We start from the raw sequence: 18,570 nt of genomic DNA on the forward strand, positions 1-18,570 counted from the left end.
GGATTGGGTCTTCCACCTTCCCTAGGTCTCGGGAACTTCATACTCTTGAGGCTGGTTAGAAGCCCAAGACCCTGTGGTGCACGTGCAGCACAGGTGATTCTGACGTCTCTAGGCTCTGAGGAGGAGTTGGGTTGTGGTGGTCTATCAGAGGGAAGAGAGAGGAAAAAAGGGAGGAATGTGGGGAAGTGAAACCATGAGGAGGAATCAGGAAAAGTCTTGGATGTAAGAGCATCCAGCTTAAGTAGAGGGTTTTCATGCCAGGTTGAAGACATCTCTTTCCTGGGGAGGTTTGTTTTACAGGCAGGTCTAGGGGGACACAGTACATCCTAGGAAGGCAGGCTGTCTGTTTGGGGTTTTCCCAGGGATCCTTTCCACTAAACTTGCAAGGGAGGATTTGCTGGCATTGATCCTTCTATCCCCTGTTTCCCTTCATACAGTCTGGTTTGGTTTTTTTTAATGAGTTCCTACAGTTTTCGGTAAGCATTTTGTTTGGCAGTGGGACAAAGCAAAGCAATAACCGTTTGGGCAGGGATTGTTCTGAGAGCTGTAGGCAGCACAAGACTCCTGAGGGCCTTTTGTGGTGGTTGGGTTGTAACACGAGGGACGCGTGAGTGCAGAACAAAGAGGATGCAGCTTATAAAGAAGAGAGGGCTCCTGAGGAGACCAATGGCTGTAACTTCATGCAGTAATGGGGCGTGTGGGTGGGCGGCTCAAAGATGCAGTGTGTTTTGTGGACACCCTGATAACACCCGCTGGGGGCCGTGTGGCTCGCATGCAGGTGGTGAAGGAGAAGCTGCTGTGTCACGCCATCGTGGGCAAGGAGGGAGTGAAGAATCTGATCGTGCAGGTGGACGTCACGTGCGAGTTCATTGCTCCTGCTCTGCAAATATCCAGCAGAGAAATCACTTTCCGGGTGGAGAAGGTGAGTCTCTGCATTGCATCCTGGCACTGACTGGTGTGGCTGGGGTGTGCCTGTGTCCTAAGGAGGAAGTTCTCCAAGTCCACAGAGCTTTGGCTGTTGACTTGAGCCAGGCCCAGCTTTTGTCATGAATGCCGAGATCATTATTTCACCCCTGTGGGGCTGGGGACAGTCTCCGCAGCTCTATTCTGCCCTTCTCGAGGTGCAGACAGAATTGAGCTGCTGAGCCAAGGGCACGGGCTGAGGTGTGGGACCCGTGAGAGCAGCGTGGGCTTTGGAAGAGCCACTTGCTGTGCTGGGGCTGCAGGTGGAGAGCAGATCCCTCCTCACCCTCCCTGAGGTGGTGGTGAGAGGAGTGAGGATGCTGCTAGAGATGAGGCTGTTCTCTAAGTTGAGCCAGGTAGAACTGAGATTACAGCTGCTCTGGCGAGGGGGAGCATGCCCCCCTCTAGAGAGACGCCAGTGTCTGTAGTCAGGGTTTTGAGGATCTTCCAAGGTGTGGTGATGTCCGAGCAGCGATCGTGTAGGGAAGCTGAGAAAAGCTGAGATTCCTGTCAACTCCTCAAGCTGATGAGGAAAAACTGGCATCTCTTGCGCCTCTTTGCCTTCCCTGCCGTCGGTATGGGTGCTGCCTCTTTGCCTTTCCCAAGCCTCACCTTCTTCAAAGGACCCACGAGTGCCCTTCAGCTGCAGCGATGAGAGCACCAGTGCAACGTGTGTGCCCTTTAGTGTCTGGATCCCGACTCCTGCATCACCTTTCCCCGTCGCGTGAGGTGTCTGAAAAAGAGCAGATAGCTCATGATTTAGTTTCTGCGGTTTCAGGTCTCTCCTCCACTTCCCAGGCTTCCAGAGAAGCACAAATCCTGTGAGCAGGCGGTTCACATCTAATCAGAAGCTTTTCAGCTCCCCCTGATGTCTGCCTGTGGTCTGCTTGATGCCACATGCTCCCATGTGTTGCGTGCTGCGACACTGCAGGAGTTGGATGCCAATGCATCCACAATTAGTTTCCCAAAGACTGTCTAGTTTAGATAAACCATGCAGGAAGCGCGGAGCAATGCATGGACAGGAGGAAAAGGCTTAGGCTGAGCTTAGCTTTGAGGCTGCAACATCTTGTCAGTGGAGCAGGGGCAGCAGGTTGCGGCCAGACTGTTGAGGTTTGGAGCTGTCTGCATGTGCCCGTGAATGTTCAAAGCTGACCTCGGGCTGCTGCAGGCTGTCCGCTGCAGGCCATATCCTGCTTGCTTGCCTCCTCTGAGCAGCATCACTGCCTTGCGGGCCTGGCAGAGCTGATAGGGTGGTAAGAAACTACTGTATGGGAGTGGAAATGGCCTTGTGCCTGTGTGTGCTGTCTGGGCAGGAGAGGACACACAACTGGAGCCAGAGTGGGTTCACTTTCTGTTTTGGATCTTGCTGAAGCAGCTGCCTCCTCTGGGGGGCTGCTCCCTCATCTGTACGCGAGACTGTTTCCCTGTCCCCTGGGGAAGGCTGTGGGTTCTAAACGCGAAAGCGTCTGCTAGAGTTGGAGGACAAACTTTGCAGAGGGGTAGAAACCAATCAAAAGAGTAAATAGAGATGGATGCACTTTTGGGGTTGGAAAATTTGAAATGCGTCTGAAGGGGAGGAGGTCCATGGCCACTTCAAGGTCATTTTTTCTTGTCTCCTGTTTCTGTAGCACCCCGGTGATGTCCTGGCTGTGATGTACAAGCCTCTCTCTGTAAAGAACATGTGCTCGCTGCCCCTCAGCGTGGTCCTTGCCTTAGAGCAGCCCTTCTCCATCTGCACTGCGGACCAGCAGCCTCTCCCTGCAGATGCTCAGGTGAGCAGCCCCGGACTTTCTTGCTGCTGGGCTTTGAAGAGGGATGAACGTGGTGGTGTGTCTCTGTTGGGAGGTCCTCCATGATGGAAGTGTGTTCTGTAGAGTCTGCAGTAAAGTGGCCCAAGCTAAATCAGATGTGAAACGAGCTGCTGAAGGAAACAGAATGCCATCTGAATCGGGAAGAGACCTCCTGGCTTGAAGACAGGGGGAGGAGGGAGCAGGCACCCAGCTGTGGGCAAGCTGTAGGAAAGGTGTCTGCTGGAAGGCATGCCAGCTCTCCAGCAGCCATCCTCAGATAAGCTGGGGAACAGCTTGCTGTCTTTGAGGGCAGCCCTGCCTTTGGGAAGGCTGAGGTAGGCTTCTCCAGCTGCTGTCTGGCTCCTGCCCTGGTGTGTGCGGAAGGTGTTGGGCATGGGCTCTGCAGTGCACGTGTTGTCAGAGGTGCAGCCACCGCTGTGCTGCAGGCTAAAGGAGTTCCTCCAGAGGGCGAAGGCCTGGGTGCCAGAGTGCTGCTTTGGTTGTGTTTAGCAGGTGGCTTCTGCGGCTCCAGAATTCAGGAGACCAACGTGGATTTCCTCTTGTATTGGTGCAGAGCACAGAACCGTGAGCCTCAGGCAGCTTCAGAAAAAAGTGCGGTGCTTGGTCAGACAGCGTGAAGAAAATGAAGGATGAAACGAGAAGCCCGTGTTGGGGTCACACGTTGAACATTTTCTCTTCATCTCCTTGCAGCCCATGAAGCTGAGGACAGGGGAGGAACTTCAACTCTGCATCGGATTTAACCCTGCTTATGAGGAGGATTTGCTTATCCGGGCAGCGGAGAAGGCTCTGAAGATCAAGTTCCTGGAGCATCCTCACGAAGAGCAGGTCACCGTCCGGGGAGAAGTCTACTTCCCGAATCTCCAGATCCAGAGCACGGCCGTGGACTTTGGCTGCATCTTGAATGACAGCAAGGATGTGCGTTACATGGAGATGACCAACTGCAGCCCACTGGTTGTCCAGTACCACTGGGCATTCCTGAAGGACAGCCAGGTGAACCCAGTGAGGTATGCGCACCTCTCCCTCTCCTGGAAGCTCTTCTTCCTGATGTCCTGTTTGTGGTTTGCAAAGCCCGAGGCCATTTGCCTGATCTGCCAAATCGTTTTCAACCTTCCCTTGAGGAAATCACACCTCTGAGTTGTGCTCAGCCAAGGTGCTCAGGGAACAGGTGATCTCCGCCGGTTTGATGCTGGGAAGGAGACAGCATTCTCCAGCCAGGCTGGGACTGTAGGACACTACTGACCCTTTTCACATAGCCATAAGCTGGAGTCCTGCTTTATCTCTGCAGCTGCAAAGCCATGCTTCGGCACTTGGAGAAGCGGATGTAGAAGGTGTCCTTCCCTGCTAAGCCCATCTGTTGTCATTTTGTACTAAGATCCTACCCAGGCACTGCCATCAGAGTGACACACTGCTGTCGCAGTCCCTTGCTCTGCTTTGCTGTAGGCCTGTATGGGTTCCTGGGGGCAGGAGGGCTGATGTAGAAAGCTGCTTTCTCAGATCTTCGTGGCCTGAGGCAAACAGCCCCTTGAAGTGAGTGTTCATCTCTTGAACTGCACGTCACATTCACAGAAGAGCTATGTAGAGTTTTAGTGAGGAATGGCAGGTTCTGCTGTGACTTTAGGTCCAGCTGTAGATGCTGGAGGGAGCCCTTGTATGGACATCCCTGGGAAGGAGGACCATGCAGTGGTGGTCTATGGTTTCCAAGGCCAAGAGCAAACTTGTAGTGGTGCTGAAGCACATCTAGAAGCACATTCCTAGTGTTCCTTCTGCTGCGGCTTCTCTGCATAGCACAAAAGTCTGCTCTGGGCAGTTTGAAGGACGGTAGCAAATGGTTTTCCATAATGCCCTAGGAAACGCAGCAAAGTTCACCACGTGGCACTGAAGCGCTGTTATTACAAACAAGGGAAACGATCAAGAAGCAGCTGTGTGAAGGGAATTGGGATCTGACTCGGAGGAGGTGACCTCTTGGGAACTGGAGATGAGCTGTGGCTATTAGGAGGGCTTGGGGGAGACGACCAGGGCACTGGGGCACTCCGGGGTGCTCAGCAGACACCATGAGATGCTGTGTGCCAGAGCTGGAAATGAAGATGGTCTCCAAGGTGTTACCACCAAACACTCAAAGTGTTCATTAGGAGCCTGCAGAAGGGCAGCGTGTCAGATGTTATTTCTGGTCCACACTAAGCACTGTTGGTATTCTAAATCATCAGCTCTAACTCAGTCTGACATGGAGGGAATCAAGCATCAGGTCTCATGAAGGGGAGATCAAAGACTGGAACTTTCCCTACCTGGGACCTTGCTGGAGCTGGTCATCAGAGACTCCCAGGATCAGTCGCGCACGTTTATTTTGGTCAGGAGAGAAAAATGCTGTTTCTCTGCCTCAGCAAGACTTTGTGTGTTTACATTTTTTTCTTTCTAATTGTCCAGCCCGTTCTTTCCTCCTTGCTCTTTGGTCATTGCTGCTACCTGGGGCAGAGTGATCATATGAGCAACACAATCCAACTGTTGCTGTGTGGCTGGACATAGGCAGTGTAGACCAACGTGTGCCCTTTCTCTGACTTCTGAGGCACGAATCTCTCGTGGTTACTCTTGTTGTAGACCCACGTGGTTAGAGACAGACTAACCCTAAGCCTCAGCCCTTGGACCTCTGAGAGCTCAAAGCTGAGCTAAGCCTTTGCACCAAGGTGTTTTCTCCAGTGACGGAATGGATCTTCAGAATCACGCAGCAGGAGATAGCAGATCTGGAGGCAAGCAGTTGCCAGCTGCCTGCAGCGCTGCTATAGCAGTGTCATTGCCAGGCGTTGACCTGCTCCATCCCAGTTTTGGAGCTCATTGCTGAGCTCACACCACTGATGCCCCCGCAGGGGCCCCATCCTGCCGAGGAGCTGCTGTGCAGACTTCCCTCCCTCCCACTGCAAGGTCCCTGAGCAAAGGTCTGTTCTTTTTCCAGGTTCATGGAGACAGAGCCCCTCGCCTTGGGTGTGGAGGAGGTAAGTGGGAATCTGTCTCACTTCCACATTTCCAGTGTAGCAAGCAGTTACGTACTCCCACTCCCACTGGTGTCCTGGGTGCTGCTGCCAGAGTGGCCTCATGTCATAACAAGCGCATCGCTGGTCATTGGAGATGCCACATGGGAGGTGTTATAGGGCTGGTCAAGAACACTCCTTGTGCGGCAGCTATGGAGGACTTTATCCATCTTGGTCCTCATCTAGTGGTGGGTAGGAAATTCCTGCAGCAGCATTTGCTGCAGCAGCATTTGCTGCGGCAGCAGTTGCTGCAGCATCTGGAGAGAGCAGGATGTGAATCAGAGACAGGGAAAAGCATGAGGAGTGCGAGGAGCTGGGCTGGATCCTGCCCCCGGCTCCACAGGCTCTCAGCTCCCAGTCTCGTGTTCTTCTGAGGGCAGGAAAAGGTGTTTTTGAAGGCAAGTTCTGCAGCAGAGAGAATTTCTTGCTGCCAGGAGACACCACAAATGAATGTAGTGTATTAGCTACTGCATTAATTGGGACTGTGGGAGAAGGTTTTCCCCATGGTCTCTCCGTTGGTGAGTGGAGCGTCTGCAGTGTGAGATGAGGAGGATGTTGCCTGTGTTTGAGGAAGAGGCCCCTGCAGCCACGTCTGTCCTTTGTCCCAAGCTGAGGCTGCTCTCCTGCATCAGTCCCGTGCTCCACGTGTGGATCTCTCCTCCCTGCCTGCAGGTTTTCGATATCCTGCCGCTGCACGGTGAGCTGCAGCCGGGCCAGAGCCAGCGCGTCTCCTTCTCCTTCTTCGGCCACGCCAACACCGTCAGCCAGGTCACGGCGCTGTGCAGGGTGGAGGGAGGCCCGAGCTACGAGGTGGCTCTGCGTGGGGAGGCCTCGCGCATCAGCTACCTCCTGGACACCACCGAGATCGACTGCGGGCTGCAGGTACCGCACGCTGCTCTTGTCAGTGCTCCTTGCCTCCAAGCATGACTGGTGGGCTGCTGCCCACCCGGGTCCAGGGCTCTCCCCCCTTCCCAGCTGCTTCGCTGGCTCTGTGGCTTGGAAGTCCAACGTTTGGGGGATACCTCCAAGCTGGCGTTTAATGGCCATCTCTACCCCAGCCCAGCCCAAAGCTGGGAATCCCTCCTCTAACTAACGCTGCCTCCTGGGGCAGGCAGGATCCCAGTGGTGATCTGCAGAGGGATGTGTCCCTCAGACATCCATCCGCTGATCTGCTCCTAAAGCCCAAATGAGGTGCTCTCTTTTAATGCTCCTGATTCATCAACCAAGGAGGCAGCTGACCTGGGCTTCCAGTCACCGTAGCCGGATAGAATGTCCCTGAATAACCCTCACTGTACTTCTTTCCGGTTACAACCCCCACAGCTGTTTCCAGCTGTTGGCCCTGTGTGCGTTGCCCTCTCTCCCTCCCTTTTGGCTTGTGTTGTGCCCACAAATACTTGTGTGCAGGTGCCTTTTCTCCTGAAATGCCCCAATGCCTCCTCCTGTGTTTCAGCTCGCAGTTGGGTGACACCTTCAAGTGCAGAGAGCTTGTGTCCCCTACTTGCTTTATTACTGATCTTTCCATGGTTGCTATTGCACCTCTGCCACAAATAGCTGTTCCTGTGTAGGGCCCAGGGGTACCCTGTGGCCGCGGGCTGCCCAGGCTAACCCAGAGAGCCCAGTGCCCATCTCTCCTGTGCGCTCCCTGCTTCTGGGCTGTGTTCCTTTGCTTTCAACACGATGGAAGAGGAATGAAATTCTTGGCAGCAGACGTGTGCCTGTAACTTCCTGCTCTTCTGTCCTCTGCTCAGGTGTTTAACAAAGTCACGGAAGCAGCGCTGACCCTGCAAAACAGCGGGAAGCTGGGATTTGCCTTTGCGGTGCTGAGCCCCGGCACAGGCACTGCAGCCAACCCTCTGCCTGGCGTGCCCCTGGTCGTGCCCAGCAGGGTGAGTAGCACAAGGGCTTCACCCGGCCTGTGTCAGGCTGCCCAGGAGAGCGCTTTGGGGGAAAACAGGGGGAATGAACACACAAGCCCCATCCAAAACCAGCCAGGAGAGACAGGGCTGTGAGCGACTGTTGCAGAGGCAGAGGAGGTCCATCGAGCAGAATCCTAACGGAGCCCCTGATTGTCCTTGGGCGCCGCTGGCTCTGCTGTCCTACAGCAAGCACCAGTGGGAGGCACGAGTGCTCCGGGAGCTCTTTGGAGCTGAGTGCTGAGCTCTCTGGTTGTGCCATCACTGGAGCATCACTCCATCGCAGCTTGTCATCCTGCCTGGGTGTCTTAGAGCTGGAGCAGTGTTCCTGTCTTGGTGCCCTTTTGCGATGGGAAGAGGAAGCCAAAGGGCCAAGTGGCTTCCACCTTCCTCAGTGCCTGTCCGTCTGAGGGGTGACATGCTGATGTCCTCTCCTGCAAGCTGCTGCCAGGAGCTGCTGGCCCTGCTGGAAGCAGAGGCCCTTCTCCGTTCTTCCAGAGCAGCTGGTGAAAGAGCTTTGGTTTGTTGTGCCTGGCTCTGGCTAGCAGAGGGTAAACCCTGTGAGCAGAAGAGCAGTGAGACTCAGGCGTTTGGATACAGGAAAGCTGGAGGTGGTGATGTCTGATGTTTCCTTATGTATGAGAACCTGTCTTGTGTTCTCAGCGCATCTGTCATGTGAGCCATCCCTCCAGTGAATCCTCTTTGGTACACTGCGTCCCTCCCTCTTGTGTGCCCTGCAGGGTTACGTTGAACCTGGCAAGCAGCAAGTGCTGAAAGTGTATTACCTGCCAGGAGTGCCTGGAGTCTTCTGCAGGGCTTTCCAGATCCAACTGGGTCACCTGGAGCCAGAAAAAATCTCCCTGAAAGGAGAGGGGACCTTTCCCAGGATCCACTTGGACCTGCCCAGGAACATCAAAGGTGAGCACTGCCTGTCTGCTCGGCTTTCCCCCATGCCATATGCCCACAGGGCAGCTCACAGGCACCTCGAGCAGGCCTGGAGGTTTCAGGGCTGTCAGACAAGGTCAGCCCTCTGGTTGCTTCTTTAGCCTCTGGCAGACGAGCCCATGTGGGCTTTGCCGCAGGAACCATCGTGCACAGCTTGCCAAGAGGTCTGGGAAGATGATGGCTGGGCAGAAAAGCTTGGGAAAGCTGTAATAGAGGCTGGCAGGGATTTTGACAGGGGTTGGGTTTGCATCACGCTGTGGGGCTGAGATGCTCCTGTGTGGCGAGAAAGACGGGTGGGGGTGAGAAGCAGCAGGATCTCCTTTCCCTACATTGCTGGAGCAGTTTGTGTCTGGGTGTCGGGGGAATGGGGCTTCCCGTCTTCCGTGGGATTTGTGCTGCCCCACTGCTATGGGTGGTGTCCTGTGCTTTCAGGCAACGCCAAATATGAGAAGATCCTCCTAAAGGCCAAAGAAAAGCTGGACAAAGGCAGCCAGAGAGAAGAGGCCATTGCTCTGGGGGAGGCTGTGGCAGCCGAGCCCCGCGTGGACGACTCGGGCACCGTGGTGAGTAGAGCTGCTGCCCTGTCCCGCACGTGCCACCCTCCTGCGAGACACTGGAGCCCCTGCGCCCCACGGCAGCTGCCCAGGGCCCTGCCGGCACTGGGCACCTCCCTGCACACCCCTGGCCACGGAGTGTGTCAGCTCAGCGTGCCCCTTGGGCTGCCCACCTCTGGGAGTTGTCCCTCGTGGCGATGCGCCAGCTCCTGACTGCCCCAGGGAGATGCTGAAAGCTGTGCTGGGGCAGTTGGGTTTCTGGTGCTCTGAAGGACACACAGGGCGGTGCTGGGGGGTTTGTTGCTCACCGGCCAAGCCCTGCCAGGTTTACAGAGCGTAAAGCAGCAGCCTGAATGCAGCCTGAGGCTGTGCTGTGTTCTGTATCTCCAGGAGGCTCCAGCTCTCTCATGGTCCCCTTTCCAGGAGAGCTTTTGTCCAGGCTGCTTTGGCACTGACTGGAGGCAGGGACATACTTGGAGCTTTGGAAGGTTTCTGGCTTGTTTGTGTGTCTGTCCAGATCAGCTTTGATAACTGGGCAGGCAGAGACACTGGAGTTCATTTCTGTGGGGATATGATCCTGCCTGAGAGAGCAGGAAGTGTCACAGACACCGATCAGTGAGACAGACTGACTCCGTCGCCCCTCTCAACAAGAGCAGGGTGGGATCCTCCACCCGAGACAAGCTTGTGCCTTGGGAAGGACCTTGGCTAACCAGCCCCTGTCTTTCCTTTCCTCAGTGGGATGCTCAGCTGCAGATGCAGATGGAGGAGATGCTGATTGAGGAACATGCCCTGGAGCAGCAGAAAGCTCTCGCCTCCCGTCCCCCGGAGGACACTGCCTTTCACCAGCGTGTACATCGGAGGCTTCTCAAGTTAGTAGGGACTCCTGTAGCCTGTCTCCTGTAGCAGTGCAGCCCTGCCCCTGAGAGCTCCTTGTGTCTCAGAGTTGGGAATAGCTGAAGACTTCCGAAAGGGCCTGATGCTGAGAGCTACGCCGTGCTCCCTGTGGGCAGCTCGGTGTCCTCACTTGCACAGTGCTACCCTGAGCTCTGGAGGTGCTCCGCTCCCCACAGTTGCTGGGTTCTGTTCTCAGAGCTGAGGGGGTGCAGACCAGCAAGCCCTTGCAGACAGCACAGGCACCACCCCTGCTGACCAGCTGTGAAAGGGGCATCTCCAAGCCGGTGTCTTTGTGCCGAGAAGCAGACCCCACTAAGCAGGAAGAGCAGGGAATGGTCCAGATCCCTTATGTGCTTTTCCAAGTGGGATTGCCTGCAAAAAGACCTTCACAGCAATCTTGTAGTGTTGGTTACTGCACGCGATACTCTCAAGCGCTGCTTTGGGGACAGATCTGGCTGCAGAGCAGTGGAGGTATCCTCTGCAAGGAAATCCTGTGAGAAGGTCCTGAAGCAGTTTCAGGCTTGGGCCGGCCACCAGCTTAGCAGTTTCATTGAGACCCGTGGAGACGCAGTGGACTTCTCTGCAATGGCTTTTCACAGCATAGGAACTGTGTCCAGTACCCGCTTTAAACTGACTCGAAGATCCCGTTGGTGGCTGATAAATCCTAGGCCCTGCACTCCCCATGACTTAGCCAAGTCTTATTACTGGGTGCTCAGATCAGGCCTTGGGTTTCCTGGGCTTGGCTTGAGTTTTCACAGCAGTGGATACAGAATTATCCACTCCATTTGCTTCTCCACCCCACGCCATGCTGGGCTTTACAGAGTGTCCTTCCTCCTCCTTTCAGAGCTGAGCTGCCCGAATACGTCCTGGACCTTGGCTATGTCGTTCCCGGTGACATCCACACACACATGGTGAAGCTCACCAACACCGGGCACTTCCCTGCATCTTTCAAGGCCGATGGATATGTCCTGTATAACACAGGTAACCAGTGGTAAAGAGGCTTCACGGGGGCTTGAAGGGGCTGTCTCTGCCACATCAGCTGGAGCCATTGGGCATGGGGAGATTTGAGTACTTCCTTGGGCAGCTTTTTCCTCCTTAGTACCCCTCTGGCCGGTGCCCTGTTCAAGAGCCTGAATTCTGTCGAGCAGTGCCCAGAGACCTGGTCTGCCTGTGGCTGCCCTAAAAAGTCATTGCAGGGGCCAGATGGGCTGATCAGCGTGATCGCCTCTCAGCATCTGCTGCTCTTGGCTCCCGTGAGCACCATCGGAGTTTCTTTGTGCACTCTGAGGGTTTATGTTGCAGCCAGATGGACCCTCTGTGGTTCGGAAGTGCTTTGTTTAGAGTTCCTAGTGCCAGAGCACTTCTGCTCAGCCTTATTGAACGGCCTGTGGGATCCTGTGCCGTATCGAAACAGGCTTCGCAAAGAGGCCTTGGGGTAAGGCTGCAGCTCCATCACACGGGGACTGCTGTCTGTGACGGGTGGCCAGGCGTCTCTTCTAAGCCGCTGTCCAGGGAACACCACAGCATTTGGTATCTTAGTTGGAAATTGTCCTTTGGAGAGGTGTATGCGTCCTTCCCTGAGATGCCTGCTGAAGGAATTGCTGGAGCTCCTCAACCAATGTGGTTCGGTTTTACCCTGCAACCCCTGGATTCTGGCTGTGAAAATCCTTTTGCTTTGGGCAGTGACAAGGGGAGCAGAGCAGCTTCTCTGGACGTGGAAAGGGGTCTTTCACAGAGCTGCCAGCCAGGACACCCCTGTGGCCTTGCCGTGCTTCTGAGCCATTTCCTGTTGCTTGTGTATCTCAGCTGCTTGATTTTCCTGTGTTCAGGCTTCAGCGTGTGCCTGGACCTTGTGAAGCGCCTGCCCTGCTGTGAGACCAAGACATTTGAAGTGTGCTTCGACCCACAAAGTGCCAACGTGCCCCTGGGAAAGGTGGATGTGCTCCTGCCCATCAAGGTAGGCCAGCTTGTGGGGCAGGCAGCAGGTTGGGCACAGCAGCGAGTGTCAGCCGGGCTCTCAAGTGGATGCTCTGTCCTTCTCTAGGTCAGAGGAGGCCCCACGTTCCAGGTCCGCCTGCGTGCCATTGTGGCTGAGCCGTCCCTCTGCCTCTCGAGGGACAGGCTGGAGTTCTCCTCTGTCCAGTGTGGGCAGTGGCAGGAAGAAACCATCCAGCTCCACAACACGTCCCAGGTCCCCTGTAAATGGTCCATGAGCATGAATGAGGCTGTTAAGGAGGTAAAGCACAGACAACGTGTAACACACAACTTCTCGGTTGGGTTTTCTTTGCCTCTCTTGGCTTTCCCGCCCCTCTGGCTGCCTGAGCACTTGGGCTGCAGCTCGCTTGAGGAAGCTTTTGAGGGTACAGAGCAAGGCTGGTTCACCTGGGCCTGCTCACTAGCTGACGCTTCACTTCTCTGCCATCTTCACCCATTCCTCCCCCTCCGAGGACACTGCCTCCCCATCTGCCTGCCCTGCCAACATGTTTGCCCTCCAGTTCTAGGCAGGGGTGGCCACGTCTGGGTGGGATGAAGGTGCTCCCTGCACCGTGCCAGCATCTCGGAGCACTGCAGGAACCGAGGGTCTGTCCTCGCAGACCAAGGAGACCTCACGCGACTGGTTTCTGTGCGCAGGTGGACAAACATCTGCCAGCGAGCGAGCATGACAAGCTGCGGGAGGAGATGAGGCCCGCGCCCTGTGACTTTGAGGTGCTGCCCTCAGCTGGAACCCTCGCTCCAGGACAGCAGTGCCATGTCCAAGTCCGTTTTTCACCCACGGAAGAGGTGAGTTTGGTGGGTGTCACCCCCAGGAGGACTGTCAGGGCAGTGTGGTAAGGGGAGGCCAGCACAGGGAGCGGGGAATGAGCTCTGCCTCCGCATGGAGCTTTCTGCCAGCCCTGTGCCCACCGTTCCTCAGTTTCCCCTGCACGGTCCCACGCAGTCTGGGAGTCAGCTTAAATGGTGGAGCATTCCCAAAGGCAGTTTGCATGTGGCCACCGTGACTTGGAAACTGGCAGCGTGTGACAGGATGGACCCAAGTGCTTCCATGGCTGGGGACAGTCGCAGGGATCTTTCAATTGCTCGTGGAGATTTCAGCGTCTCGTGTCTGGCTTTGACCAGAGCCAAGCACTGAGCAGAGAAGACGATCCTTATTTCTGTCCAGTGAGAGCTCAGCTGCCTCTTTCACACAGCTGATGTTTGCCCGGTGCTGCAGCGCCAGGACTGTGTCTGAGAAAGCAGACTTTTCTCACGTGCGTTGCGCTCCCCCACGACTAGGTGAAAACCTCTGATAGGCTGTTTTAGATCCATCTGGTAGCCAACTGCGCAGTTACACTCCCGAGCAGGACTCACCGCAGTTACTCAGAGCCATGCAGATGCTGTAGCCCCTGCTCTAAGTAACTGCCTGGTTTGGGTTCAGCTTAGAGGTGCTGAGAAGACCCCTGAGCCTGGGGCGATTGTTGCCTTGGAGGCGCTGTCACCTGGGGCTTCACGGAGGAGCTTTCTGTGCTGCTTCTTTGCAGAAGTGCTACCGGGGCGAGCTGCAGATCCAGATTTGCCAGAGCAGCCAACGCCTGCGGGTGCCGGTCTTGGGATGTGGTCTGGAGCCACGGCTGGAGTTGAGCCCCGCAGAGCTCGAGCTGGGACCGCTGCTGCCACAGAGCCATGGGGAAGAGGGGACAGTGGTGGTGAAGAACCCCTGTGGGGTTTACTCACTGGAGTTTGACCAGCAGCACCTTGCTGAGGAGCAGGTGAGGGGGAAGGTCTGTGCACGCTCCTGGAGATTCCCAGCGCTCCAGCATTCCCAGGCTTGTGCCAGGGAGACGGGGGCAGCGCGCAGGGCAAAGCCCGGCGGCATCCCAGGGTTAGCCGGCTCTGCTGGCAGGCTGTGGAGGGACTTGGATAATCCCTGCCACTGGGGGGAAAGAATATGGGAGGGGATGGCTCGTCTGGGGAGTCTGTTCACGTGGTGAAGGTCCAGAAACTCATGCTGTCTGTGGTTTCTCTTCCCTCTGTGCGCAGCTCCTACGGACACCTAAAGACGACAACAGCCACAACAGCTTGTTGCTGCCTCCGTGTGCCCCGGCTGAGAAGCTGACTGTTGAGGCCCAAGGAAGGGGCATAGAAATGAAGGTGAGATGAAATCCAAATGCTAAAAGTGCAGGTGGCAACCAGCATGGTTTTCTCATTTCCTCATCTCTTCCCCAGCCTACCATGGTTTGTGTTTCTGCCACGAGAGTGGCAGAAAACCTCTTCTCCTTCTTTCCTTTGGCTTGATATCAATCCCTCCTGCCTCAGGTTGACGTTGTGCATCCACCAGGAAAGGTGGTGAAGCTAGGAAACATCTGCATTGGGCAGACGGTGAAGAAGATCGTCACCATAGCCAACAAGAGTGCAGGCCCTCTCGCCTTTAAGCTCAGAGTCACATCCACCGTGCCAGAGTTGCAGGAAGCTGGGGTAAGTGCCATTCCTTCTCTGCAGAGCACTTTAGCGTGCCTGCAGGGAGCGATGAGCTGCTGTGGGTGGGAGGTAGTAGCTAATGACAGCTGTGGGCTGCCCTGGCTGCCTGTGCCTGCCCCGTCCTCCCTGCTGGCACTGCTCTGCCAGCAGATGCTTGCAGTGTGAATGCTTCAGCTGAGCGGGGTGCCAGGACTCCCCGAGAGCCACAAGTGAGAAGGCGGCACAATTCCTCTAACCTGTTTTAGACGCATAGGTCAGGATGCAGCCACATATTTTAGATCTGGAAAGGCGAGGGAGGTGAATCTTGAAAGAGGGAGGGTTACAGCTCTGTTGGAACTTCCATGAAAGCTTTAGAAGGCAGAGGTGACCTCACCGTGACCAGGTGGACACATGGCAGAAAACACCTTTGGTATTACCTAGGAATGCCTACGAGGGAATGAGTGGGACTGGGTCAGTGTTGGTGCGGACAGAAGAGGAATTGGAAGCCTCTTCCCTGAGTCTGGTGAGGGAGGCTCCGCAGCTGGCTTGCCAGATGAAATAGTCTCCACTCATCTCTTCGGGTAGGTTCTGTGCTTGAAGCCCAGCAAGGAGCTAAAGCTGAAGGCCAGAGGAGACACCTGCAAAGTGGAGGTGACCTTCTCCCCGAAGCGCCGCATGCAGCCGTTCAGCGGGGAAGTGCTGCTGGAGTGCCGCGGGCTGGTGCGCTCCCTCTTTGCGGTGCGGGGCTCCTGCCAGGGCAGCCTCGTGAGCTTGGACCAGGACCAGCTCAGCTTTGGAGCCGTGGTACGGCAGAGCTACACGTGCCGGCGCGTCGTCATGCGGAACGCGGGCGACGCAGGAGTCAGGTAAAGCAGGACCCCCCCGCCTCTCTGAGGGCTGATTGCTTGGATGAGGGTTGTGAGGAGCCGTAGTGTGCCCAGATAGCTCCTCTCTGCTTCTCCATCCCGCTGGAGAGTCGTGCAGCCATGGCCGTGCAGTCAGGCCCTGGCAGTTAGCAAGGGGGTACGAGCAAAAGCTCATTTAGAGATGGGTGCAGTGGGTACTGCCCAGCCTGAAGCCTTATTGCCAGGTGGCTCAGCATCAGGCCTGAGATGTGGTGGGAAAGCCCACCAGAGACGGAGAGCCTCACGCTGAGACTTACCCTGCCTTGACAGCTCCCCGTGGCTAATCCTTCTTTCCTGTCCTTGTGCTTTCCTTGGCAAGGTTTTTGTGGGACGTGGAGAGCTTCCAGCCGGACTTTGCTATCAGCCCCACAAAGGGTTACATCAGGCCAGGGGTGGATGTCCCCTTCGTTGTGACCTTCCGCCCCTCGAAGCTGAGCCAGGCTGTCCAGTACGAGGGGCTGCGGTGCTTCATCCCGGGCAGCGAGGCGCTCCGCCTTACGCTATCAGGATCCTGCGTGGAGGCCCCTGGCACCAGAGAGGTAACGCAGCAGGGACAGGATGGGCCCCTGGACCCCAGCATTTGCGCCACATCTCTCCCAGGGCAGGAACTGAAGGACACTTGCGAGCGCAGACTGGCTTGTGCCGGGGTATCCCAGAGAGAAAGTGCTGGGCAGGACTGCCAGAGTTCCTGAGCCCTGTCATTGCCTTTCTCCCCTGTTCGAGGTGTTGCTCCTCCAGTGAGCAGCTCGGTTGTCCTGGCTCTGCACTGCAGCACCCGTGCCGTGGGAGCACCCTGCCGGGCTCTCCTGAGACCCTCCCCACAGAGCCACCCCGCTGTATCCCAGCACTGCACCCGCAGCCACACTTCTCCCCCGTGCCGGGCCAGGGGAGGGCATTCAGCAGTAGGAAGGGGCAAGGCATCTGCATCCAGCCCCTGGGAGGGGGTAGCTTGGGAGCAGTTGGCTCTTGCTCCCAAAGAGAGCATGGAGCTCCTCTTCATCCTGCCCATGAAGGAAAGGGCTGTGTGGCTGCAGATCTGTCCTTGCACAGCAGTTTCCTTTCAGGACTCCCCTGAAGTTTCCTTTCACCCAGCATGCGAAAGGCTTGTTCTGCTCCCTTCTTCAAGAACAACCAGCTTGATTTACTCCAAAAGCTGTGGCCAAAGTGTAATTTTTGCATGTGACAAGGAAAAGCTGCTCCCCGTGCTCCAGGTCCTGGTGTAGAGCCAGCGTGAGAAGAGTGGCAAGGATTGTGGGTACGACCCCGCAGCCTCTGTGCTCCTCTGTTGCAGACCCTGACTTTCAGCTGCAATGTGCGTGAGAAGCAGAGCCAGACCATCCTCCTGTCGAACCCGAGCAGCGAGGCCTGGACCCTGCAGCCCATTGTTGAGGGGAAATACTGGAAAGGGCCTGAATTTATCCATCTGGAGGCCAGGCAAAAAGAAAAGGCCTACCAGGTCACCTACAGACCCCTAACCATGAGCTGTGGGAACAAGAAGCATCAGGTAGGTGAGCTGTGCCAGCGTGCTGACCCTCGTGGCATGACCCTCGTAGGTCACTCTCCTTTGGGCAGGAGGTTGGCCGAGATGACCTTTGGAGGTCCTGTCCAAGCTGAAGGTGTCCTGTGCTCTCTGTTGGAAGCTGGGTTTTGTGGTGGCTGGGGGCCAGGCACGGGCAAAGGGCAGATGGGAAGTCGGGACTGAGCACCAAACGTGTTGGAGCAGCTAACGTAAAAAGCCAGGCTTTCTGCAGGCCAAGAAATGAAGTTTGTTCTGCGTAGCTCTGGGTCGCTGCTTGTGGCAGCCCAGGGGGCTCAGAGACCCCCATGCTCAGCGCACGGGCTGCACAGGCTCTCCAAGCCCCGGGCACAACCACTTCTGCCAGCAGCACCTGGCTGGTGTCCTTCTGCAGCTTGCAGGGAGCAAGAAGGGCAAAGCTGCCCTGCAGTTTGTCAGTGCCGTCCTGGCCGTGAGCAGGCAGGTGGGAAACGAGAGAGATCTCTTGAGGGTCATGCAGGAGCTTTGGGAGGAGCCCTTCCTGCAGGTCTCAGGCTGGGCACATGGGGGTGACTGGCCCCTCTGCAATGTTTTCTGTGCCAGGCCAGCAACAAGCTCCTAAATCCAAGGGGTCAGTTCAGAAGGGCTCTGTGGTGCTGGAGCTGCCGGGTCCTTGTCGCGCTCCTTGTCCCGCTCCAGCTGGCCTTACAGTGGGCCAGGTCAGAGATTTCTGGCCTCAAGTCTCCAGGGTGCTCAGCAGATCTGTGCCCTTAGGGTCGCACGTGCTCAGCATCTCTTTAACGTACAGCCTGCGTGAGGAGTCTTGCAGCTTTCAGCTGCTGTGGAGGCAGAGGCAGGTGTCTGGGATGCACGGGCACCCAGAATGAGCATGGATATGAGCTTTCCATGGCCCATGTCTGGGGGCCCCTGTTGTGCCAGCTTACAGGCTGCTCTCTGGTCAGCGCTGTTGGGGCTAAGGCCAGCAGGACTGAGGCAATGGAGCTCATCAGGGACGGCCACCCCCTGCCCACGGCTGTCCCTGCGTGAGCACAGGCTGGCAGGGACATGCCCAGGTGAGTGGGGCCAGTAAGGGAGTGTTGGGATGTGCAGAGCAGCTCTGCTGCAGGGCCCGTGTTTCCTTGCTTTGCCCAGAGATGATGCCTCTGTGTCCTGTAGCTGTGCCGTGTCCTGTGGGCCACGCACCCGCTCACAAGCAGCTCAGAGCAGGTGCGACGCTGGCGTCTGTCTCCTCCTGCGCGGGACAGGGCTGCAGTCACAGCTCTGCCAGCTGGACGTGCTGAAAGCTGCCTCAGTGAGAGCCTCAGGCGTGGGACTGTCCAGGGGTGCTCCAGAGCCGACTTGTCCTATTCGTTGTCTGTAGGGCTCCATCTTCTTCCCCCTGCCGGACGGGACAGGCTTACACTACCAGCTGGAAGGAACTGCTGAAGCCCCCAGGTGTTCAGGGGCCATTTCCCGGCAGGTTCCGTGCAGGAATTCCCACACGGAGCTCATCCCTGTGTCCAACTGGCTGCAGAGACCACAGAGGTGAGTCCAGCCCAGGGAGTCTGGCCTCATGAGCAATCCCTGCAGCAGCACAAGGAAGGAAGCTTCCAGTGCCTGGAAGCTCCCTCCTGAA

At 56.5% G+C, this 18,570-nt stretch overlaps 1 protein-coding gene across 1 annotated transcript in view; it reads left to right on the top strand.

Annotated features, from left to right (window-relative positions):
• The window catches only part of LOC136005913 (hydrocephalus-inducing protein-like), a gene marked incomplete at its 5' end in the record, with an annotated part of 80,628 nt that overhangs the window by 26,961 nt on the left and 35,097 nt on the right, over positions 1 to 18,570 (top strand). The window contains 18 exons of the mRNA XM_065663803.1: positions 779 to 922; positions 2,592 to 2,735; positions 3,465 to 3,778; positions 5,719 to 5,758; positions 6,467 to 6,676; positions 7,543 to 7,680; positions 8,448 to 8,625; positions 9,085 to 9,215; positions 9,942 to 10,075; positions 10,945 to 11,081; positions 11,930 to 12,057; positions 12,145 to 12,336; positions 12,732 to 12,881; positions 13,619 to 13,783; positions 15,186 to 15,400; positions 15,759 to 15,951; positions 16,746 to 16,943; positions 18,316 to 18,479. Coding sequence (XP_065519875.1) covers positions 779 to 922; positions 2,592 to 2,735; positions 3,465 to 3,778; positions 5,719 to 5,758; positions 6,467 to 6,676; positions 7,543 to 7,680; positions 8,448 to 8,625; positions 9,085 to 9,215; positions 9,942 to 10,075; positions 10,945 to 11,081; positions 11,930 to 12,057; positions 12,145 to 12,336; positions 12,732 to 12,881; positions 13,619 to 13,783; positions 15,186 to 15,400; positions 15,759 to 15,951; positions 16,746 to 16,943; positions 18,316 to 18,479 — 2,975 coding nt within the window. The remainder of the gene's footprint in view (positions 1 to 778; positions 923 to 2,591; positions 2,736 to 3,464; positions 3,779 to 5,718; positions 5,759 to 6,466; positions 6,677 to 7,542; positions 7,681 to 8,447; positions 8,626 to 9,084; positions 9,216 to 9,941; positions 10,076 to 10,944; positions 11,082 to 11,929; positions 12,058 to 12,144; positions 12,337 to 12,731; positions 12,882 to 13,618; positions 13,784 to 15,185; positions 15,401 to 15,758; positions 15,952 to 16,745; positions 16,944 to 18,315; positions 18,480 to 18,570) is intronic.

The sequence above is a fragment of the Lathamus discolor genome, chromosome Z, assembly GCF_037157495.1.
Source record: "Lathamus discolor isolate bLatDis1 chromosome Z, bLatDis1.hap1, whole genome shotgun sequence".
Taxonomy (NCBI): Eukaryota; Metazoa; Chordata; class Aves; order Psittaciformes; family Psittacidae; genus Lathamus; species Lathamus discolor.